Raw genomic sequence first — 21996 nt, forward strand, 5'->3', positions numbered from 1 at the left:
GTTGACAGTCGGCTCTCTTTCCTGTCCTTTTTCTCTCTTCCTGATGTTGGCGCGCTGTGACTAGAACACAACCATGATGAATCAACTCGCACAATTAAAATCTTGTAACTTAACATGTAGACAGAGTTTCGTATGAAAGAAGGAGCGATGCATTTAAACCAAAGTTTTCCACATACAACACCTAGACGGCATTCCAGGAAGTTCAGAAGGCAGCCACGTAACCAAATATTTTTTCTCTCCTAAATATTCTAGAAGTTCACTTTTTCAATGCAGCCCAAGTTTTCGGAATACATTTGAGATGGTCGCCAAAATGACTGGGTCATTTGGCATGAAATGACCCAGCTGTGTCATTAGCCATAATTAAGCATTACCTCTTTTGTTTATTGTGTGTCTTGACATAACTTCCTGTTCGTTTTTAGCTTATTCTGTTTCTGATCATTGTATTGGTTTTTTAAGTATTCGCTGACGTTATGTGTGCAAAAACCCGTATATTTTTGCGTGTACATCATTTCTCGTAACCAGTGGCTATACATCCAGGAATACAAAGCTGAAACCACTGTTATAGTATACATTTGAAAACATTATCAGTATATATTTTCGTGTACATCACTTCTTGGGAGCGAATGTGTACATGAAGGCGTAGATAGTGAAATCATGGTGATTGTATATATTTGAGAGAATTATATGTATATATTTGCTTGTATTTTATTTCTACTAACCGATTGTGTACATGAAAGAGTATATTAAACTGAAACCACTGGGATTGTAGATACTTGAAAAAATCATGGTCTATAGTTGCGTGTATTTCATTCGTAGTCTCTGTGTACTTGAAGCAGTATACTAAACTGAAACCACTGTAAATGTATGTTTCAAAGAATTGTCAATAAACTGAAACAGAAACAAACAATGAACATTTGAGATGTTGCGTCTGTAGTGTACGTATACGTGAACATGTTACACGTCTGCTGACAAAGTTGTTTGGCAGAAAAAAGTTTACAGGAATGGCCCCAACTACTAAATAAGTTTTGTTTGTCTAATAAATGAATGCCATATGCAAGGGCAGCAAGGGTTAGGTTTCTGTAACGCGCATTATGAATATACTGTGAAGTATGTGTAGATTCGGCAGAAGTTAATACACGAATGCAAGTGTTTATATTTTTGCCCACGCGCATTGAATGGAGTTCAACAGGTGGCGCACCATTGCCAATCAGGACCCCTTTCTTCAAGTAGTGTGTAATCACTGCATGCTGATATCTGTTAGTGCAGTCAAAAAGAATACTGGCACCCCTGTCGTGGGCACTGAACACCCTTGTGCACCCTTCTCGCACCCTCCTCAGTGGGTGTTATAAAAAAGAAGGACATTGAAGACACCCTTCTTTAAGGGTGTATTTCTAACACCCTGAAGTTTTTTCACATGTATACCCTATTCTAAGTGTGCATGCAAAAGCACCCTTTTTGGAAGGTGCTGAATTAACACCCTGAGGGTGTCGTCTATGCATGGGACAAGCTATATACACCCTTTTGGGTGTAAACATCTCTACTGAGTATCTTCGTTGTTCATTGACGTCACGTGATTCCAAGTTTGTTGCATGTGGAGCTAGCGAAATGGCCTCGAGCACGCTATGAACATAGCAAGTAGTCACGTTGTACATGACACGCGTGTCATGAATATTATGTTTCGACATTTTGACTCACCTTCGTTGTCTATTCACGTCACCTGATAATAAATTTGGTAAATGTGGAGCTTGTGAAGCAGCCGGGAGCGCGCTATGAGCGTAGCATGCACTCATGTTTTACATCACACGCATGCCAAGATTTCAAGTTCACACGTGTCCTTTATTGTCGTCATCTATTCAAGTCACATGATACGAAATTTGGTATATGTGGAGCTAGCGAACCGCCACGTGTGCTATGAGCGTAGCATGTAGTGATAATTTACATGACACGCATGTCATGATTACCACGTTGGGACGTGTTATTTACCTTGGTCGTCCGTTCGAGTCACGTAATACCGAAATTGGTATATGTGAAGCTCACAAAACTGCCGCGAGCGCATCATGAGCGTGGCGTGTAGTCCTGTTCTTACATGACATGACTATAATGTTTGCAACAGTCGTATATTTTTGTTATTCATTCACATCTCCTAATAGAGAATTTACTGCATGTCAAGCGAGCAAAACAAATGCCAGCGCATCAAAAGCGTACAATGTAGCCATGACTTACATGAAATGCTTGCCATAATTTCCACGTTGGGGTCTGTCACTTATGTTCGTGATGCAGTCATGTCATACCATACCAGTTTTTCAATATATCATGCGAATGAAACTATTGCAAAAGCAGCTAGACCATGAAATGTGAATCATAACGTTCACGACATACGTGTCATGATTGTCATGTTAAGACTAGGCAGTTATGCTCGTCATACAGCTATGGTGTGTGCCATATCAATTTTCTCTGCAATACCATAACCGAAACGGCCAGGAAAGCAAAAAGGCGTAGGTGGCTGGATGGATAGATAGATAGATAAATAGATAGATAGATAGATAGATAGATAGATAGATAGATAGATAGATAGATAGATAGATAGATAGATACGATCAAAATCAGTGAAGTTTGCTAAAAAATGTTTCTCATCTAAAATTATTTAGAACAGCTTTCGCTGGTGTTGCCAAGTCCGAATGAGCTGCTCAACTGGGTTGCTTATTTTCTTTTTCTCGCCCTTAATTTTCTTCTATTTCTTTCACTTTTATTCTGGTTGTTCAAATTAACGCATGATATTTTTTATTTCAGTCTTGCTTTTTACACTCTCTATCTGCATGGTTGCATGCTCGCTTTTTTAGTCAGTCATCTCTGCGTTTGTGTCTCTCTCTTTTCCATTTCTTTTTGCATTTTTATTCGTCTACATCTTTTGTTTTTACAGATGACAGTCTTTTTTGAGGACCTTTGACGCAAAAATGTTGGTCTGTCTGTCTCTACATTTGTTTGTTTTTCCGCTTTTACTGGTACCTTAAATGACATCAAAGGATACCCTAAAGACGGCCCCCATCGGCTTTGCCCGTCAATAATGCTCAAGTTTTAGCGTTCATATTTGTGCGATTGTCAATTCGAAAGCAATGATTATAATTGAGAAGGCTCACATAAGTAATTATAAAGACCGTAGCGTTTATCACGCTGCGCTGACAGTGCAACATTATGCCTAAAAATTCAAATGTTTCCAACGCATCGCCCAGACGACGCGGTGTCGGCACCTACTCGTCGCCTTGCGTTCTACACCTTATCGCCTCTAAGACGGGCGAGCAAGTTGCACGCTTCATTTTCCAAGATGTGTGCCAGACAGCGCTCATGTTGCACCTTTGACGTGACTCGATGCGCTCGTTTGCCTCCGCTACACGCTTGAGGCACGCTGACGCAGTGCCTCCACATAACCATTCACCAATTTTCTTGCGCAGAGCATTCAAAAAACGTTTTGTTCACTGTCTTCGGACGCAAGACTATCATCTTCGATGAAGTTTGCAGTGTAACATGCAGAAACGCGGCCAGTTCTTATTACTCTATTTTGAAAGTCGATAGTCTTTCTTGGGAACCTTTGACGCAAAAAGTTTAGTCTGTTCGTTTGTCCACCCTTAACGGTTCCGGGTACATCAAATGGCCCCAGCCGATACCCCCAATGGCCGACCCCATCCGCAGCGCCCACCAATGTTGCTCAAGATGCAGCGTTCATACTTGTGTAATCGGCAATTGAAAAGCAAATATTGCGCATGTCTGATGCACCATAACAAAACGTATGTATTCTGTATGTGCGACTTTCCTAGAACAGGCAACCATAAGTAATTCAAAGTACCGTAGCGTTTATCACGCTTCGCTTACCATGCAACGCTTGCACGTAAAGGCGAGTGTTTCCAACCCTTTGCGAAGATGACACGGTGGTTGCACCTACCCATCGCCTTGCGTTTTATACCTTATCACCTCTGAGACGGGCGTGCGCGCCAGTCTCAGAGCCACGCGCTTTGTTTTCCAAGAAAGCTGCCAGATAGCACTCATATGTCTCACGTGTGACGTGACTTGATGCACTCGTTTGCCTCTGCTGCACGCTCGAGGCCCTCTAACGCAGCGCTTCCAGAATACCATTCACTGATGTTCTTGCGCAGAGCATCAAATAAAGGTTTTGTTCACTGCTCAACACGCAAGGCTATCGTCTTTCATTGACATTTGCAGATTACATGCAGATACGGGAGCCAATTTTCGACTTTGTTCTCTTCACTTTTCTGTTTTGTCCTTTTTGTTCTGTTATTTTCTCTTTTTCTGTCATTCTATTTCTATTTACTTCTGCTATTTTTTATCTGTTTCTTTTCATCTCTCTTCTTCGCATGTTTCACGAGCTCAACTTCAACAATAAAAGCTTTCGTTTACTGCTAGTACCTACTAGATTCGGTAGTAGGGCTAGCCTATTTCAAATGACGCGTACCGATCTGAGCTTTCCTCGGAAACCTTGCTAGGTTTTTGTGTGATGTGATAAGAACCATTCGGCATCCTTAAGGCCTGGTCTCATTCAATTCTCAAACTTCCTCCAAATACGTAGTGTACTGTGATCTTTTGTAAACACAAAGCCGACTTAATGTAAGATTTATGCGCTGAAAGTGAAACACGCGCACACATCAACAGAATACTCCGCGACCCACAGCGACACGTTCTCATGTACGTTTCAAAATGCGTCCCTAGGAAACGCGTTATCTTCGGCGAAAAATAAGTTGTTCAGCTAAATGACATGATATAGCCACCTAATTTCAATAGATCTGGAACGCTTGTGCTGTCGCTTATCACAAATATGCTCACCCCTGTCTAAGCGAGAATGGCCTCCTTCACGGTATTTTTATGAATACACACTTTGCAATGAGATTTTGTTGTGTGTTTTTACAGACTTCGAGACAATACTAAAAACATCAGGACTACAAACACGACACACAATTGGGTAGATGGTCGTTTCTGAAGCGTAAATCTCACGACAATGAAGCGATAAATATTCCCATACTATAAATGTGAAGGGTTCATTGTACGGTATGACATACTTAAAATATACTTCTAAAACAGTCACTACACAAAAACATCACTGTTTAGTGTGTCCATAGCGCAATAGTCAACAAAGGGCTTGTGGCCTCCAATCTGAAGTTCAGCTCAACAAGTAGCCACCGACTTTGCAAAGCACATCGTATCCTATAATCCAACACAAACATTCTGTAATTGTAAACACCTCGATGAAGATAGCTTCTTGGTGATTGGTTCAATGCTGCTGATTGAGAAACTTCACAAGTAGGAGGTGCCTGTGCAACGAAGTCCTATGTCGTTGCGTGCGTCAAGGAAAAGGTCCTCCGTAGAGCCTCTTCATCACTGACTGCACAGCCGTCAGTATCTCAAACTTGCCGAAAGAAACAGTATGACCAGCGTAGGTGAAACTAGCCTGCACGTCGTCATCTGACAAGTCATCGAGGACGACGCATTTGTCTTTTCCGTAGGCCTTGAGCATCTCGTTCACCTGTAAGGGAACGTACAGTGCCATTCAGTAGGTCGATCTGACTGAACGATTAGGCTAAATGACCATTCATGAATACGATGGCGATAACGCGGAGGCAAATCGACAGAACTTTCTAGCGTATTTGCTCCTCGTATTTGACCTTTTTCCTTTGTTGATTATACAACCACTAGAAAGATATCTTGACGTTCTCTGTGAAGAACAGTTCTAATGTAAGTCGTCTTGACGAATATTGAGCAATATGGACATCAAGGGGTGTTCTAATAAATTTTTCAACGAAGTTTCTACTTACTGCTTTCCTGAAGTTAAACTGATCGACAATATTCTAGTATTCTATCAGCAGACAGCTATTTGCCTAATGCCAAATAAAGGTGCTCAGAAATTCAGCAACATAATTTGGTAGTGCAAGTAATGCTTCCCATAGTTTCGCATAAATTTCGCAGCATTTATAAAGTAGTCATGGAAATCAACTTTGACTAAAATATTTACCTTCCATAGTCTTCAAGACGCTCCTCAAGAGCGAAAAGAAGGCAACAGTAATGCACTGCAACTATATTACCGTACACTTTCTATCAGTGGCAAGCTGTTGTAATATTTTACAATAAAAAAAACGCTGAAGTTATGAAGTGGACGGTCGTGTAGCACACACCGGTCGATGATGTGCGTGGGTGGCAACATGAATTTTTGTACAACAGAGCGGCTTTTAGCTAGAGACTATTCTATCGAACTCCTTGAGAATTTTGTCTTGAAGATATACTTTCGATATTTCACCACTTCGTGTAATAAAAGTCTATTTCATCACGTACTTTTTTTTCACAAACAAACGCATGAAACTGGGTAAAGCTACAACGTTCAATATTTTTTATGGTGAGATTTTTCGGGCAAAACAACGTTTTAAAAAGGTACAGCAAAGCGCCCATCGCTTGCTCGCATTAACTCTACGTCTTAGAGAAAATACATAGTTTAAAGCGGCACTGCTGCAAATAATAAACAGAAACTTGTGAAATCTTTTTATAAGCATCCACTTCAGGCGAGGTCCCTATATTACAAAACTGGAGTGCGTGCCAGTTTATATCACATGTATTTTGTATGTGCAGGGCACTTCATGGCGCCGGGCTTTTGTACGCCGTAGCATGCTGGGAGCGTCTGCGACCGTTGTCGGTTAACATAACACAGGCAAAACCATACACATCACGTCCACCTGCAGCGTAATTATTACGTGGTCATGTCTTAGAGAAGTCTTCCGGTTGTTCTCAAAGCGCCGTGATGACGATAATAATGCAATCAAAACCATACATAGCAGAAAAACTTGCATATCGAGCAAGCGCTCAAACCAAACAGAAAACTCCCTCCTGTTGTTCTTCAAGTGCAGTAATGATGTTGTTAAGTGTGTAGGACACTATTAGGGACCTAATCTGTTATGTGCTGTCGTCGCCTGGCTTAAGGCAGGCAAAAGGACGTGTAAATAGTATTTGATGGAAAGAAAGCGATAAATAGACAAGAAGAACGAAAATTTAGGAAAGCTAGAAAAATTAAAGGGAAGAAAAGAAGAAAAGTTATGGGGACAACAAGAGATAACGAGAAAAGGAAAGAAAGAGATAACCGAAAAGGAACAGAAGGCTGCCCTGCTTGGCGCTTTCTTCAGTCTTGCAACCCTAAGCGCGACGCTGCATTCATTTCATAAATAAAGCTGTGCCTAGTCCCACGTATAACCCTAAGGGCGCGCCCCGTCGCAGTAGTCTAGTGGCTAAGGTACTCAGCTGCTGACCTGCAAGTCGTGCGATGGAGTTCGGGCTTAGTTGGCTGCATTTTGATGGAGGCGAAAATGCTGTAGGCCCGTGTGCTCAGATTCAGGTGCAGTAATAAACCTCAGGTGGTCGAAATTTCGAGAAACCCTCACAACGGATATGGTGGTTTCAGTAGGTTAAACCCGAATCAATCAATCAATCAGTTTAAAGACGAAATTGACACTTATTATACACACGACGAGGTATAAATATGCGTAAGTAGTAAAGAGCCACATTGTTTCAATGTAGCTTGTTACTTGGCTTGTTATTTTCATAAATAACTTTAAAACTCAGAATAAACGTGGTTGCATGGTTACAGGAACTCCCGCTAAAACAAAACGACAGCATGCACCAAGTCGCATGAAGGGCTACCAGCATCGCTATCAATTCTCAGCGTTACTGGACGAAAAGACACGTCCATGTTAAGCCCCTTTAAAATTGAAAAATACCGCGTATAAGATAAGATGATTTCGGGAATACCTACTGCAGCTACGAATTCTACGAAAGATAAGGTCTCTGTCGCACCGCAAGAAAGTTGGGTCGAGAAAAGTCAATTGTCAGTTCCTTTGACGAGGTTCACAAAAACACCCTTTTATCGAGCTTATTTGTCAGAGAAGCATAAAACTCAGGGAACAGCCGCTGAAGCATTCTTATTCTTCCTGGCGAAATTATATGCTGTGCATAGTAATAATTAGGGCTTAATGTCCCAAAACCATCATATGATTGTGGGAGATGCCGTAGTGGAAGGCCCTGGATATTTTTACCACCTGGGGTTCTTTGACGTGCACCTTAACGTAACCACACGGGCCTCAACTATTTACGCCTCCAGTGAAAACGCTTGGGCCAGGATTTGATGCCATGACCTGCGGGCCAGCAGTAGCCAGCGGTCTGGTAGCATTAGCTACTAGACCATCGAGATGGGTTGTATTTCGTGTCTCTTTATCACATAAGAAGGAAACGCATAAGCAGCGCCCCTCACCTGCCAGAATTAAGCTATCTGCTTATGTATTTTTTCAGAATGCTCGCTGATTTTTCTGGCCAGATTCTGCTTCTGCGTGCCTTCATTCAAATGTCGTGAGCTCGGAATGACAGGCCCTTTCTGTGTTACTACACGTGTCTTGTGTGCGTTCTGCGCGGTGAGATTTGATTTCGCCTTTCAAAGTCCATGAAAGAATCTCGAATTAAGACAGCTCTGACGGAAATGGGCATGCTCCCCAGCTTTCCAATATAAACAACGGCGCTCACGTTCAAGGATTCACAAAAGAATTAGGCAGTTTTTGTTAACTGATCGCGTTCATATACCAGGTCATTGGCGTAAAGGACCGAAGCACCACTAATACACAACTTTTGCGAAAACGTTATTCGCCCAAAAGAAACACCGTGTCCACCTATATATATATATATATATATATATATATATATATATATATATATATATATATATATATATATATATATATATATATATACACTGTGCGCCCTGCTGGTTTATTGCAGCCTGTTGCACCCCCGTCACAACCGTTTGAACGAATTGGCATGAACTTGCTTGGACCCTTCCCGAAGACACATGATGGCAACCGCGGGATCGTAGTCACTACTGACTATTTAACGAGGTACTGCGAAACGAAAGCCCTACAATGAGGCACCGCCAATGAGGTTACGTATTTTTTTATCAACAACATCGTCCTCCACTATGGAGCGCCAACAGTTCTTATCACTGACCGTGGAACAGCCTTTACAGCCCAATTGATGCAAGACGTCACGAGGCTTAGTGGAACAGCTCATCGCAAAACAACCGCATACCATCCACAAACCAATGGTCTGACGGAGAGATTAAACAAGACGCTCGCTGACATGCTATTTATGTACGTCGACCGTGATCACAAAAACTGGGATGCAATTTTGCCATACGTAACGTTCGCTTACAACACTGCGGTTCAAGAGACTACGAATTTCACTCCATTCCGGTTGCTTCACGGCCGAGAAGCAATTACGATGCTTGATGCCGTGCTGTTGCCTGACACGACGGATATTACTACTGATGCGAACGGCTTTCTCCGGCACGCCGACGCGGCCCGCCAGCTTGCACTCGAGCGGATCCGAAAACAACAACGAATCGACTCGCAGAGGTACAACTCCCGTCATCGCCATGTCATTTACCAACCCTGTGATCTGGTCTGGCTGTGGATCCCCGTTCGCAAAAGGGGCCAATCGGAAAAGTTACTTCACCGCTACTTCGGTCCCTATAGAGTACTACGGCGCCTCACAGATGTCAACTACGAAATTCTGCTTGAAGACACAGCTCAGCGATCTCGATGTTCCCAGCAGCCCTACATTGTTCATGTGTCACGGATGAAGCCACACTACCCCCGAGCCACCTGACACTGCTTCACCATGCGTCTTTGTGTGTGTACGCGACTACTTTAACTTTTAATCGGCATTGGTCATCGTGGTGGTACTTTTTTTTTCGAAAGGGGGGGGGGGGTAATGCCACAGGCATGGAACGAGGTTTAGCCATGCCAATGCGAGTATGTGCCATGGTGTGAAAGAAGAAGGGGACGGTTGGTGTGCTCGTGCTCTAACGTTGGGTTCGGCTCGACGTCCAGTGCCGCTCCTGTGAACAGACGTTGTGGTCGTTCTGTGATCACGTGACAATATATATTATATATATATATATATATATATATATATATATATATATATATATATATATATATATATATATATATATATATATGTATATATATGATCATTTCAACGGCCCGCATTCACTAATTCACTGAGCACCACAGAGATGAGGCGTCGAGGTTCGAGGTTGAAAAGAACACTTCCAACGAAACTGGCTTTTTAATCTTTTACCTAGCCGTATGCTATGTGCTTTCACATAAAGATGTTCGTGTAAATTGTGTACCCATTTGACTGATTAACTTTGCGCCTTCTCGCTTAGCAGAAGCGCATCTGCAAGCTTTAGCAAAACAAAACAGAATCCCGTCTCTTAGGTTTGCTTCGATTGTAGGCCCGTGTACTCAGATTTGGGTGCACGTTAAAGAACCCCAGGTGGTCAAAATTTCCGGAGCCCTCCACTACGGCGTCTCTCATAATCATATGGTGGTTTTGGGACGTTAAACCCCACAAATCAATCAATAGTTTTGCTTCGAAAGGTGTTGCATTGATAGCAGCTGTTCAAACCAAGCATCTACTTTTTGAGTGATGGTACTTCGTCATTCTTCATGAATTATTGAGAAATATCGCTCACCTTTTCCAAAGCGCATAGCTTCTGAAATAATATGTTTCTAAAGAAACCTTAGATTCAGGTCAAAGCATTGTTATCACATGATTTTTATTTTTCACGGCCGTTACTGAATACCCAAAAACCAAGAGTAAGGAGCTTTACGGGAAGTGTTTGAAAGATACGAGATTGCAACGTACTGAAGCAGACGCTGACATGATGAAGAAGAAACTTTCCACACCTGATTCACCATGTCAGCCGAAGTATTACTGAAAAGTGTTCGCAAGTATTCTGAAAACATTTCTAATGTTTGGGCATAGAAGTGCCTTATTATGAGATGTGAACTTTTTGTTATATGTGCCATAGCGGTTGGCGGGTAAGACAGAGAGTAATAGGGCAATGTCTGTTTTGCCGATTACTGAGGATTCTGGATAAATCAACACTCATTTTAAGCTTTCGCACACTTTTCAGGACTCCGCGTTTACTGTTGACTAGTAGTCATAGCTTACATCGCTGGTGAAATTTATTCACACAATTTCAGAGGCACAAATACACTATTATTGCGAAATATTGAAAAGCTCATTTCACTAGTAGAGCTTGGAGGCATGAGGATGGAATACGTGTAGTGCAAAAACATTTTCTGGTCAAGTAATCATGCACTCCAATTATGAGGTTCTACTTGCGCTATAGTTTTACGAGGCTACACTTTTCAGGATTATTGAGCATGTTTAAGCTCATAGTTTTTACGACATACCTTGTATGCCAGCGTGCTACCCGTGTCGTATGCGAAGAGGGTTAACAATTTGCCGTTGCTGACGTAACGCCAAAAGTGCGAGTACGTTTTGTTGTCGAAGTAGTAGCTGGTCTGCTTGTCTTCCACCGGGTACAAGTTGTTGCGGCCCCTGGTTGTGAACTGCAGGGAAATTAAGCGCGACAAGAATGAATGATTCACGCACTGTACAGACAACGCGCGCGCGAAAGAAGTGGCACGGAAGTTTCTTGATTGTCCACTTGCTACAAGCTACATTGATGGAAACAACGGTGAGAAGAGATAAAAGAAACCCGCGAGCTGTTATCTTTTTATGCCATCGCCGAGCTGTTTCAATCGAAGGAACGACAGTATTGTGGGGTTGAATTTGTTTCATTTGCTTCGTAGACAATGCGGCAATAGGTTGCATGGGGCCAAAGTGCATTATTTGTATTACGTACAGTACGTGACTCAATAAACAGCTAAGCTGATAGGGAACATCTTAGGTCTCATTTAGGTTCTCACGTAGCTGGCGAAACGGGCAGCTTCGAGAAGACAGCATTGAATACAAATGCGATGCAAGCCACTTTTTTGTAGACACAAGATGCCTGCTGGTCGGTGAATACACGTATTTATCCCGTATGGTCATATGCCCAGAATTGGATGCCACGGTTAGTTTCTCGTAGAATTTAGCACGAAAAAAAAAGAAAAAATGTTTGTTTTAATGGCATTTTTGTCGACATGGGATAGAGATTTGAGGCTTCAGGCAGGCGTGTTCCTTTCATCACACCAATAGGGCTGAATGCTGTCCCTTAGCCCTTCCACATTGACTGACTAAGATGGTGTTAGCCCAAATTAGTGAACATCTATTGCTTGTTAGGCAACATTACAAGTGAGTCACGAACAGTTGTCATTATTAGTCACTGTTAGGTATTTCTAGGCTAGCCGTACGGATCATTAGTTAGCCACTTGAGGAAAAATATTACTAAGTTGAATATTAAAAGCGTAAGGCGCCAGAAGAAAGCAAATACGCCTCTACTATAGAAAACACAGCTGAACTGCAAATGCGTGGGTGTATATGATTGGCTTATCACATCCCGTGGTGTCGTAAAATATTGTTAGATTCAAAACATCCGCGCTTACAGGCCATTGGTCAAAGCGAGATCCCATATACCAGCCTGCGCAGAAAAAGGGGCTTCTGTGAGGTGGTCAGGTCAAGCGATTACTCACTGGATCATGTGCAGTAAATCGGCTGCTTAAGTTGCAGTGTGTGCGTTTACTCCTCACGAAATTTTGTTTTGCCAAGTCCCGGACTAGTCGCCGGCCACCGGTGGATGCCTCGGTTCCCATGGTACTATACTGAGTGCCGTGATCCAGGAGTCCTCAGGGGCTTTGAGGCGTCTGCGCCCTGCGTGTTTGGAATGCTGGACGTGTCCTCCACGGCACCTGCCACGCCGTCAGCTCCGTCTGTGGCTGTGACCCTGGCCTCAACACCGATCCAATCCTGACCCCAACGGCGGTCAGATCATGAATAGTACCCATTCCTCATGGCGCGGAAAACCGGATTTCCCCTCGAGTCCCTTTTATGGAAAGCAGCTAAGCGCAGATAACGGAGACACGTTAACGGAGACACGTTCGCTAGTAGTCAGGAACTCGCTACGTTTCTTTGAATAATGAAAGACAAAAAAAAGCCCAAACAAAGCTGTATGGCAATCATATACTAAAGCTATATCTTAGTGATATACTAAATTCCAACGGCGAAACGCTTAAATACGAAGAGCTCTTACTTTATTGAAGGAAGACAACGAAAGACGGGTAGTGTGGCGGCACGGCGGGCACTCAGTTTGCTTCTCGATGTCGCACGGGGTACGTCGGTCCCTGTTGGTCCCTCCTTTGCAATATTCTGAAGACATCGTGAGTGCTGTACTGTGTGCGCTGCACTGAATTTATCAAGCCGAACAAGTGTTGTACCCTTCAGTGCCTTGTAAATGAGAACTTGGCTTGGAAGGCGCGTGTTTTCAGATTTCCATCAGACAAATAGTTGTGCCGATAATGGCTGCGTACAATTCCACGAAACAACTTATTTCCATGGCAGTACAGCAAGGTGAGCAATCTCGCAGAATTTTATTTATTTCACAGCGTGATAACACGCACGCAGTGTTACAACTTCAAATAGTACGCAATATCAGTCGTGTTGCAAAAAGGTTCCAGATAACCTAGTTTTTTATAATTTAATAATTATTTTGTAGGTGTGCGAGCTGTACTTAACGGTCGAAGACTGACACAAGAGGCTTCGTAAATCGACAAAGAAACGAGGTGCATGGTGACCGCCCCAAGGCTCACTCCGCGCCTTCTTGTACGTGTAATTCCATCGAAATTGTCGAGTTGCCCAGCTTACTTTTCGAAACATTGCGCAAAAAGAGAGGGCGCCAACTTAAGCAAAAATCGCTGAAAGTGGCAGCTATCCAGGCAGCATATGCGGAAATAGAGGTAGCATCTCGCCGTGAACACGATGCAGCTACAGTACAGTGCATAGCAGCTCAGCTTTCCATATGAGGAGCAGAAAGTCAGTTCTTCAAAAAAACTTTTGTTGGAGAATAAATTACAAGATTTCGTGGCTCATTTTAAATGAAACAAGAGAGAGTTAGAAACACCGATTAAGGAGTATACTGCTCTTGACGTGGTTCTTGTGTAAATAAAGCTCTTCAGAAAGCATGCCATCAGTCTCCTGTTCTCATTTGTTAGACGTGAGCTTTTTCACGTGATTTGTTATCAGATTTCTTCGCTTTTATTTCATAAATGCTAACCAATTAGTTTCGCAATTGCGGGCATGTATCACTCGAAATGAGAAATGCACGAAAAAAGCACGTGTTTCCGCCTTATCGTTAGGTATTAAAGGAAGAAACATAAACGCAGAGGTGAGCTTGTCTACTGTTTTTATTTTCGTGGAGTTTCGCGTGTCGCATGCTTGCCGATTAATTTCCCGACTGCAAGCAAGCGTAAATATTTATTTCTACTTACTACGGAAGAACTAATATAACGCCACAATAGCAAGCGCACTTTTTAGTGCACTAAAACAAAGAAAGACGTTAAAATGGGTTAGGGGTTTTTGCCAAAAATATTTTCATGAAGTTTATTTACTGCTCGGCGGCGAGCAGCCGCCACCGCCAGTTTGTGACGTCACGCCAGCAGCCTTCTGGCCTTAAAAGTCTGGGTGGTGTTGGTCCCAGTGTTTCTCCGCCCATCACACGAGTCTTTACTCCTTTACTTACCCCATCTCCCTGTCTTTTCGCGTTGTTTCTTTATCCACTCTCCTTTCTTTTCGATTTTATTTTGTTTTTTACTTCGGTATCACTGTTCCTACAGTCCCCATTCCCCCAAGAGTATATCGGTTGAGGTTTCTCACGTGAGAGGCAGTTATCATACACCCACACTCCACTTCTCCTCCCCCTTGCCAATCTAGCGTGGCATGCAGATGGACGTCAGTTCTATGCGTGGCCAAAAGAACGTGTGCTGAAGAAGTAAGCGCATGCGGGCAGCTAGAACAACAGAAAGCTCAGACAGCTGCCAGTTGCTCAGCCAATCGCAGCCTACAAGTGCTGCGCGTCAGATTCAACTTCTGCATGTCACGTGAAGATGGAAATGTCCGGAGAGAAGGAGATATTGTTTCTTCGAATAGGTGGCACGCCAGTGGCTCGTAGCGCTGCCACGTTTGGTATCATTGATGGTGATGGTATTCTACATACGATGCACGTATTCTCTTAAAATGAGTGCTTGTACAAGTCTGTACCTTTTATGATGGGCCGCTGGATTTGACTCATGAAGTCTTTATGATAATTATATGTTCTGATACCCTATGACAATGTATAGGCATGTACCATGCAATATTGCTGCGATGTTGTACTGTGAAGCCTGTATACAAAGCGCTTGAGTTCGTAAAGCACGTATGTTATTTTCCCTGCATTTCACTACGTGGTCAAAGCGCGCAGTACTCTGTGCGGCTGTTCCTCCTCATTCACCTCGAATGCTCAGAAAGAGAATTTGTAGAGGTAGACAGAAGAACCGACAAACGTTTTTTGTACGTGGGTCTACAAGTGCAGTGCCCCAACTAAGACGATCTACGCATCTCCAGGAAGTGATAGATGAAGGGTGCGTGGGGCTAGGTCCAAGGTCGATAATGTCTGCGTTTACATCTCCGACTAGCCTAAAAAGTGTGCTTGTAGGTATTTCATAATATTATTTCAAAGACTATCGTTGGTCGCCTATTGTAAATCTTGTGTTTATTCACATAGACGGATGTTTAAACACTAGCAACAGCTTTTTAACCACCACGACAGTGGACAATGAGCGTCAACAACAAAGACCTAAGGTCCATATTGTGTGCGTTGAATTCGCCAATCGGTATGAAACGTTTGCGCTTCTGGGCGTTTTGTATGGTTCCATTATGAGTATTATTGATAATAGTAGACTGTTAAACAATTTCTGTCTCAAATTCATGTATCTCTTTTTGACGCACACAGTTGTGGAACAACAAGCATCGACCTTAAAGGGCCACTCACCAGGTTTGACAATTTCGAGCTGACAAGTGCAATGCGTAGACGAGGCGTTCATGATCCCGTCTGCTAAAATTTGCAAAGCTACGCGCCACGGAAATGGGTTAAATTTCAAGATGAACGTTGCTCCCCCTCCCCTTTCCGGCGCATGCCTAGAGAATGAGGGCATAATGCGGGCGTATGAGTGGCCCTACGTACACGGCAATGCAATGACACTGGTCTTTTACGTAGACGACTCTGCTGTGACGTTGTCAACAGTATACCACGTGACATGACAAAAATTATTTATCACAACTTGCGTAGTTTATGTATTTGTTGCTTTGAGAGATTAATAAAACTTAAAATAAATAATGAGCCGCAATAAAAAATTGCGCGCGTTTTTCTTTCATTTTTTCATGTGAAATTCCACGAGATGCGGGGCTAACGTGCCAGCGCTTGGCATGCATTCGTGACCCTGTGGTCGGCGCATTGAGCAGACGACCACCGTGCAACACTCCTACGCGTTCGCGCACTCGTTGTGCTCATCTACTTTACCGCGTCCAAGCCAGCGTTTCCAGACCATTCCGAAGAAACAGGCAGACGACCACAAAATAACGTTGGTCAACAAAGCAACGCGGCTCGCGTGCTCGGGGGTTAGACTTGTTTGGGCACGTCATGCGCACGTCACCGCATGGTCGGGTGCTGGAGAGGGTGAAGAAGAGATTTGGCTTGCGAAGGCTAAGTGGAAGAGCGGCAAGGGTTTCGAGCTTGTTTGCTCTCATACTCGTTTCGCGCCGCTTCAATAAACCTGTTTTCTCCGCTCGTGATGAACTGATTCAAAAAAGTTTTGTGTCAAAATGTTCCTCATCAGACAACCAACTACTTCCACTGTCTAACTAAAATTCGGTATGGGGCCTGGTGAGTGGCCCTTTAAAGAGCCCGCAAACCATCCAGAGGCGAAAATGCAGATGTGGCGTTGCAGTTGTGCAGCAGTCTGCAGTGAACACTGGTGGAATCACATACGGTTCCTCGTTACGCTCTTTCCTTTGCTAGGCTGCGTTCCTAGGCTCCTTTCACCACCTCTCCTTGAGCTTCCTCGGCGTCCGAGATGGAGGCGGAACTGGCGCGCGCATGTGCTGGCTTAAAACAGGCTTTTTTGGCCCAATGACAGGGTCTCTAACACGCCCCCTCGTTTGTATTGTACGCAGCGTCAGTTGAAGTCAATAAAGCTGTTCTCGATAAAGGAAAGGCACAGACAGTGCACGCCAGCGTCTGTGGAGGTTTACTGGCCCTTCAGGTGCTTCGCCCCTAATATTTCGGGGCTTGTCATGGGGTATGTGCTCACCGCTGCAATGTCACCCGGAGATACACAACGAAACTCATTCGACTTGGCCAATGCAGCTTTCACTTGAAAATCTTCTCTTCAGTGCTGATTCAGCTAGAGAGAATGCCTGTGGCCCCACTTTTCAGTGGAGTCTCAGACCAGCCATTTCAATCAGGACAATCCACAATTAGAAAAGATGGAATTAGGGAGCACTATAGTCATTATTCTGAATCACGTAGCCTATCTTCGAACACTCATTTGAGAAAGGGGCACTCTTTGGGGACACTTACAGACTCAAATAACATTTATTGCTGTGGCAAATACTCACCCTTTCCCGTCCGAATCGTTGTACGTCTTCGTCATTGTGCACTTCGTTGACGAAGTCGATGGGATCAGCGCTGCTGCGCATGTAGTTGATGGACGTTGTGAGGGAGAAACACAACGATTGGCGGTTCAAAACTTGCTTCCAGTATTGAAATTCATCCAGTATGTCCAGCTTCAAAAAATAAAAGATGATGCAAGGTTACCTGCTGGTATATTTTTCAAGCCCGTTTGTCTTGCAAAAAAACAATTGAACGGTTTGCTTATTGGGAACGCTACACCACAAGAGCTTCAATAATAAACACTATGTTGGTGGTTCCTATAAAGATAATCACAACAGTCACAGGATTCCTTTGCGGTGACACAGCAACATATTGTACCTTGCTTTAACCTAATCGGCCATTATTTATCTATCGCCTACCTAGATATACACATAATTTTAAAGGAATTTCTCTGCTTGAGGAATTCCTGCACATGGAGCGTCCTCAGCTCTGAGAATGTGTACCTGCTGCATTTCTGGCTGTTCCCATGAGTGCTTCTTGCTTCCCGAACCCTAAAGTCTGCCCCAGCGAAAATTGTGGTCTCACTCTCAAGAAGGACACTCCGTCACTTGTGCTGAAACACCGCGTACGACGCCACTGCTAGGCCAGCAGTTCGCGGTCCACTGTTGCTCTACCCGAAGACACCGTTTATTTGTGCAACACCGGGCACACAATTTTCTTTCGTTGAAATGATGTCATATGTGACGTTTCGCTCAAATAACGGGACTATCGCGCATGGTACGGTGAGTGGGAGCTGCATTGTCATACTTTCAGGGTAGTGAAGAAGCTACCCGCCTGATATTAAGACAACATCAGTAAAGTGAAAAAGGGCTATGATAATATAGGTAGCCTAGAAATATTGACCCTATATATTGCCATAGCATGGTAGGGTGGTGCGTAGGCTGTCATTCGCTTAATTCTTTTATTTTGCATGAGGCGGACATGTAGAATACAGAAGTAGCTAGCTATTACCCACATTGAAACACTAAACAATTCTATCGGGCCAGTTGGTATGAATGCTGAAGCGCTTGTGTAGTGTGTTCCATGTAACAGTTGCTGCGCTTCCTACCTAGATGGATTCCGACACTACTCGGCAAAAACCGCGAAGGAAAGCCACTTTTCCGTAAGACTTCTTTAGTTTACTTTGCCCTTCTGGTGTCACGTACCATGGCATGAATTCATTATAGGTCTAGTTGTCTATCCTAGCATTTCTATGCATCTGGCTATATAGGGCTTAAAAACTTCAATTGTCAAACCAAACGCCAAAAGCAGGACTTCAATCATATGCTACAAATAGACATAAGACCCATCGTCTCACCCTTAACCTTTTTCATTTTGTACCTTTTATGATGCTGAATCCTACTATTACTACCAGGCTCACTAGGTCGACAATAGTGGGGCCCTGCATCCTAAATGTAGTAGTTTATTCTGTTTTAATCAATTTACCTCTTTTATATTTATAGGCGTTCTGTCTGTTGATAGATATTTAGTAAGTATTTTATCAAATACGCTTGCACCACGTTTATGTACAAGAGCCGTCATGGTTAATTTTATGTTCCATAAGTTCAACAGCAAGCGTTTGGGACCTGGAAATATGGCTCATACTTTAAAACAAACTTTTACTGTTAATATTGCCACGGACATGGAGAGAACCTGAGCCATGCTGATGCGTGAATATGACATAATGGCAAATAGAAAGGCAGGGAGATGGGGTCTTGATCGTGGTGATCAATTCGACTCGACGTCCAGTGCTCCTGCTCCTATGAGCAGACATTGTGTTCCGTCTAAATCACGTGACATCGGGAGTTATAAACGCTGTTTTTCCCTGTCGCGTCCTCCACCTCGATTTGCCAGTAGCCGCTTCAGAAATTCCTCAATGAAAATATTGGGCATGTCGAAGTCGATGCAGTGAGCCATCTACGCACGGCAGGGGGTAAACGTCTTTCTTCGTCACTTTGTTGAGCCTTCGGTAATCCACGCAAAGTCGAAGAGTGCCATTTTTTTAATAAGTATGGCAGGCGACACTCATGGACTGTTCGAGGGTTGGATGACGTCATCATTGAGCATCTGCTTCACCTTAGAGCATATCGCCTCTTGTTCTTTTTTCGACACGTGGTAGGCGTGCTGTCATACTGGCTGCTCGGTGTGGTCCGTCATATTGTGGTGTTTCACGGTTGGGGTCTGTTTATATCGTGATGTGAACGCAAAACAGCGACTATACCTGCGTAAAATCATGCGTATCTGCTCCTGCTGCACGGAGCATAATTGGCAAATCACGTCAACTGTACTGGATAATGCAGTGTCACATTCGGTGGCAGTGGCAACCGGAGCGGTAGTAGACCATGCTTCGTCATCAACGGTTTTGAAGTTCACGGTAGCTCTTCACTTTGCCAAGTGTTGATGCTCGCCGCTGAAATTTGAGATCACAAACTGAGTCCTCTGACGTTTCAGTTGAACGATACCGTGAGCGACACATATTTTCCGAGCCAAGAGCAGCGATAGGTTAGTTTTGGTGATTACATGGCTCTGGTTGTGACAGTCACTCTCCGTAGCTCCCAACATAGTGGCTTGCGTTGCGGTGGAAGTGCGATGTTGTTGTTAACGATTCGAAGTGTCGTGGTCTGCGCAGCTGTATCCTTCTGTCTGGGCATATGATCGTCAGAGAGCGTTATGAGCGAGCCACGAAAGTTATGAAACGCTCCATGCATTCGTGCAATACGACGAAGTAAGCATTGCATGTCGACTGCCTATTCGGAGCTGTGCGGTGCGTATTCCCAGTGGTGTTAATAGGTGACCTCTTGCACTCCGGTGGTTGTGTTCATGTCCCCAAAGTATCGTTACCTTTCACAGTTGTGCAACGACGTTAGCGCTTATCGCGGAATAATCGGCGCCCGTGTTTCTTAGAGCACTTACCCAGTGGTTGTGGACAAGAACGGAGATTCGAGCACAGGCACGTTTGTTGTCGATAGCATACGTCGGCGAAAGGATGTCGTCGGATTTTGGCAGGCAGTTCGGGAGAAGTTCAAGTATCGTTCGATCGAAACCGGCCTCCTCTACCAGAGGTCGCTGGTCTTAAGTTTCACCGGCGCGGGGTGGGGCACCTAGGCGATCGTTCCGCAGCGACCTTCGCAAAAGTGGAGTGTTGGCCAGGTGGCGCGGAGTGCCGTGAGGACGGTGAGCCGTATCGGCGACGTGGAAGGGCTGGGAACTGCTGGCTTGCCAAATACTCGGCGTTAACACGGCGCCGCTCATCATCTCTGAGTCGACAAGCATCTGGACGAAAGCCAGAAAGACTCGCGTGCCGGTATGTGCACTCACGGAAGATGTGACCTGGTTCACTGCTGTGATGAAAGAGAGGGTCGTTTTCGGGTGCACTCCACACACTGTATTTTTGTATAAGTGGTGGGTTGCTGTACTGGGTGAGCCTGACTAGAACGGCAGTGCCGTCTGAATGGTAGATGCACGGGACGAAGAGCCGACAGCCGGTGCAGGAGTACGTACATTATTACGGAGCTTACATACATTAATTAGCGGAGTTTTAGCTGGACATTATTAGCGGAGCTTTAGCTGGACGCGGGGCCATCATGGGATGTGCCTCAGCTGGACTCAGAGTCATCACATGTTGCACCTGCTTCCGGACCGCGTCGCGGTCTACATGCGTTAGAGCAGCAACATGGCGCTGATGAGACACCGCGTGCAGCTTTTGCAGCCCCTCGTGGACAATACTGCGCATGAGCTCCGTGAGCTCTCTCATAGTGACCTCAGGTGTTGCCTGGGCCGAAGAAAAATATGAAAGACTGCCAGGCGCTCATAATGAGATGAACACTGCCTTAGCAATCTCTCCATCACCGTGGTTTCGTGGAGGAAATCCGCTACAGTGCTGGTAGGGTTCCACACAAGTCCTGCGAACATCTGCTCTTTTACTTTCCCTTCCGTCATTGATGAGTCAGTTCACCTGAAGAGTAGTGACATGTCCGCAACAAACATGGTGACGTTCTCGTTCGGATGCTGATTGCAAGAATTGTCAAGGTATTCTGCAAGTGGATGCAGAGCTCTGAAAAAGTAGCCATAGTGGCTTCATGGTTCTCGAACCAAGTGCGCACAGAGTCCTCAAGGAAAAAGTAGACATAGCGAAGCTTTCATTGTTCATTCCACTCGTTGACAATAGCACAACGGTTGTAGTCGTCAAGCCAGTCGTCGAAGTCTTCGTAAGAGTCACCGTAAAGCGGCTTCGGGGTTCGCGGGGCGTTCGTGGGAAATGTCGATGTCTCTTCAGTTTGCGTCCTCGCACTCGTCATACTTCTGTCGGGTTGTGGAAGGGGTGCGAGTTCAAGCGGTAGGCCTTGTTCACGCTGGCTACGCCGTAAGTCAGCTGCGTCGTTCAAGACGTTACTAATGCCGGGATCTTCCTGCTGATTCAAGTGCATACATCATTACCCAGTATCTCCACCTGAGATTGTTACAAGATAATGAATAGAACACAAGGT

General features: G+C 44.3%; 1 protein-coding gene across 1 annotated transcript in view; it reads right to left on the reverse strand.

Annotated features, from left to right (window-relative positions):
- Nucleotides 1-4163: 4163 nt before the first annotated feature.
- Nucleotides 4164-21996, reverse strand: part of LOC119178408 (uncharacterized) — a 110364-nt gene continuing 92531 nt past the window's right edge. Inside the window, exons 12-14 of the mRNA XM_075867406.1 lie at nucleotides 17476-17643; nucleotides 11298-11456; nucleotides 4164-5530 (exon numbers count right to left, since the gene is read on the reverse strand). Of these exons, the coding sequence (XP_075723521.1) occupies nucleotides 5351-5530; nucleotides 11298-11456; nucleotides 17476-17643 (507 nt within the window). The 3' untranslated portion in view covers nucleotides 4164-5350. The remainder of the gene's footprint in view (nucleotides 5531-11297; nucleotides 11457-17475; nucleotides 17644-21996) is intronic.

Source organism: Rhipicephalus microplus, chromosome 1 (assembly GCF_043290135.1).
Source record: "Rhipicephalus microplus isolate Deutch F79 chromosome 1, USDA_Rmic, whole genome shotgun sequence".
Classification (NCBI taxonomy): Eukaryota; Metazoa; Arthropoda; class Arachnida; order Ixodida; family Ixodidae; genus Rhipicephalus; species Rhipicephalus microplus.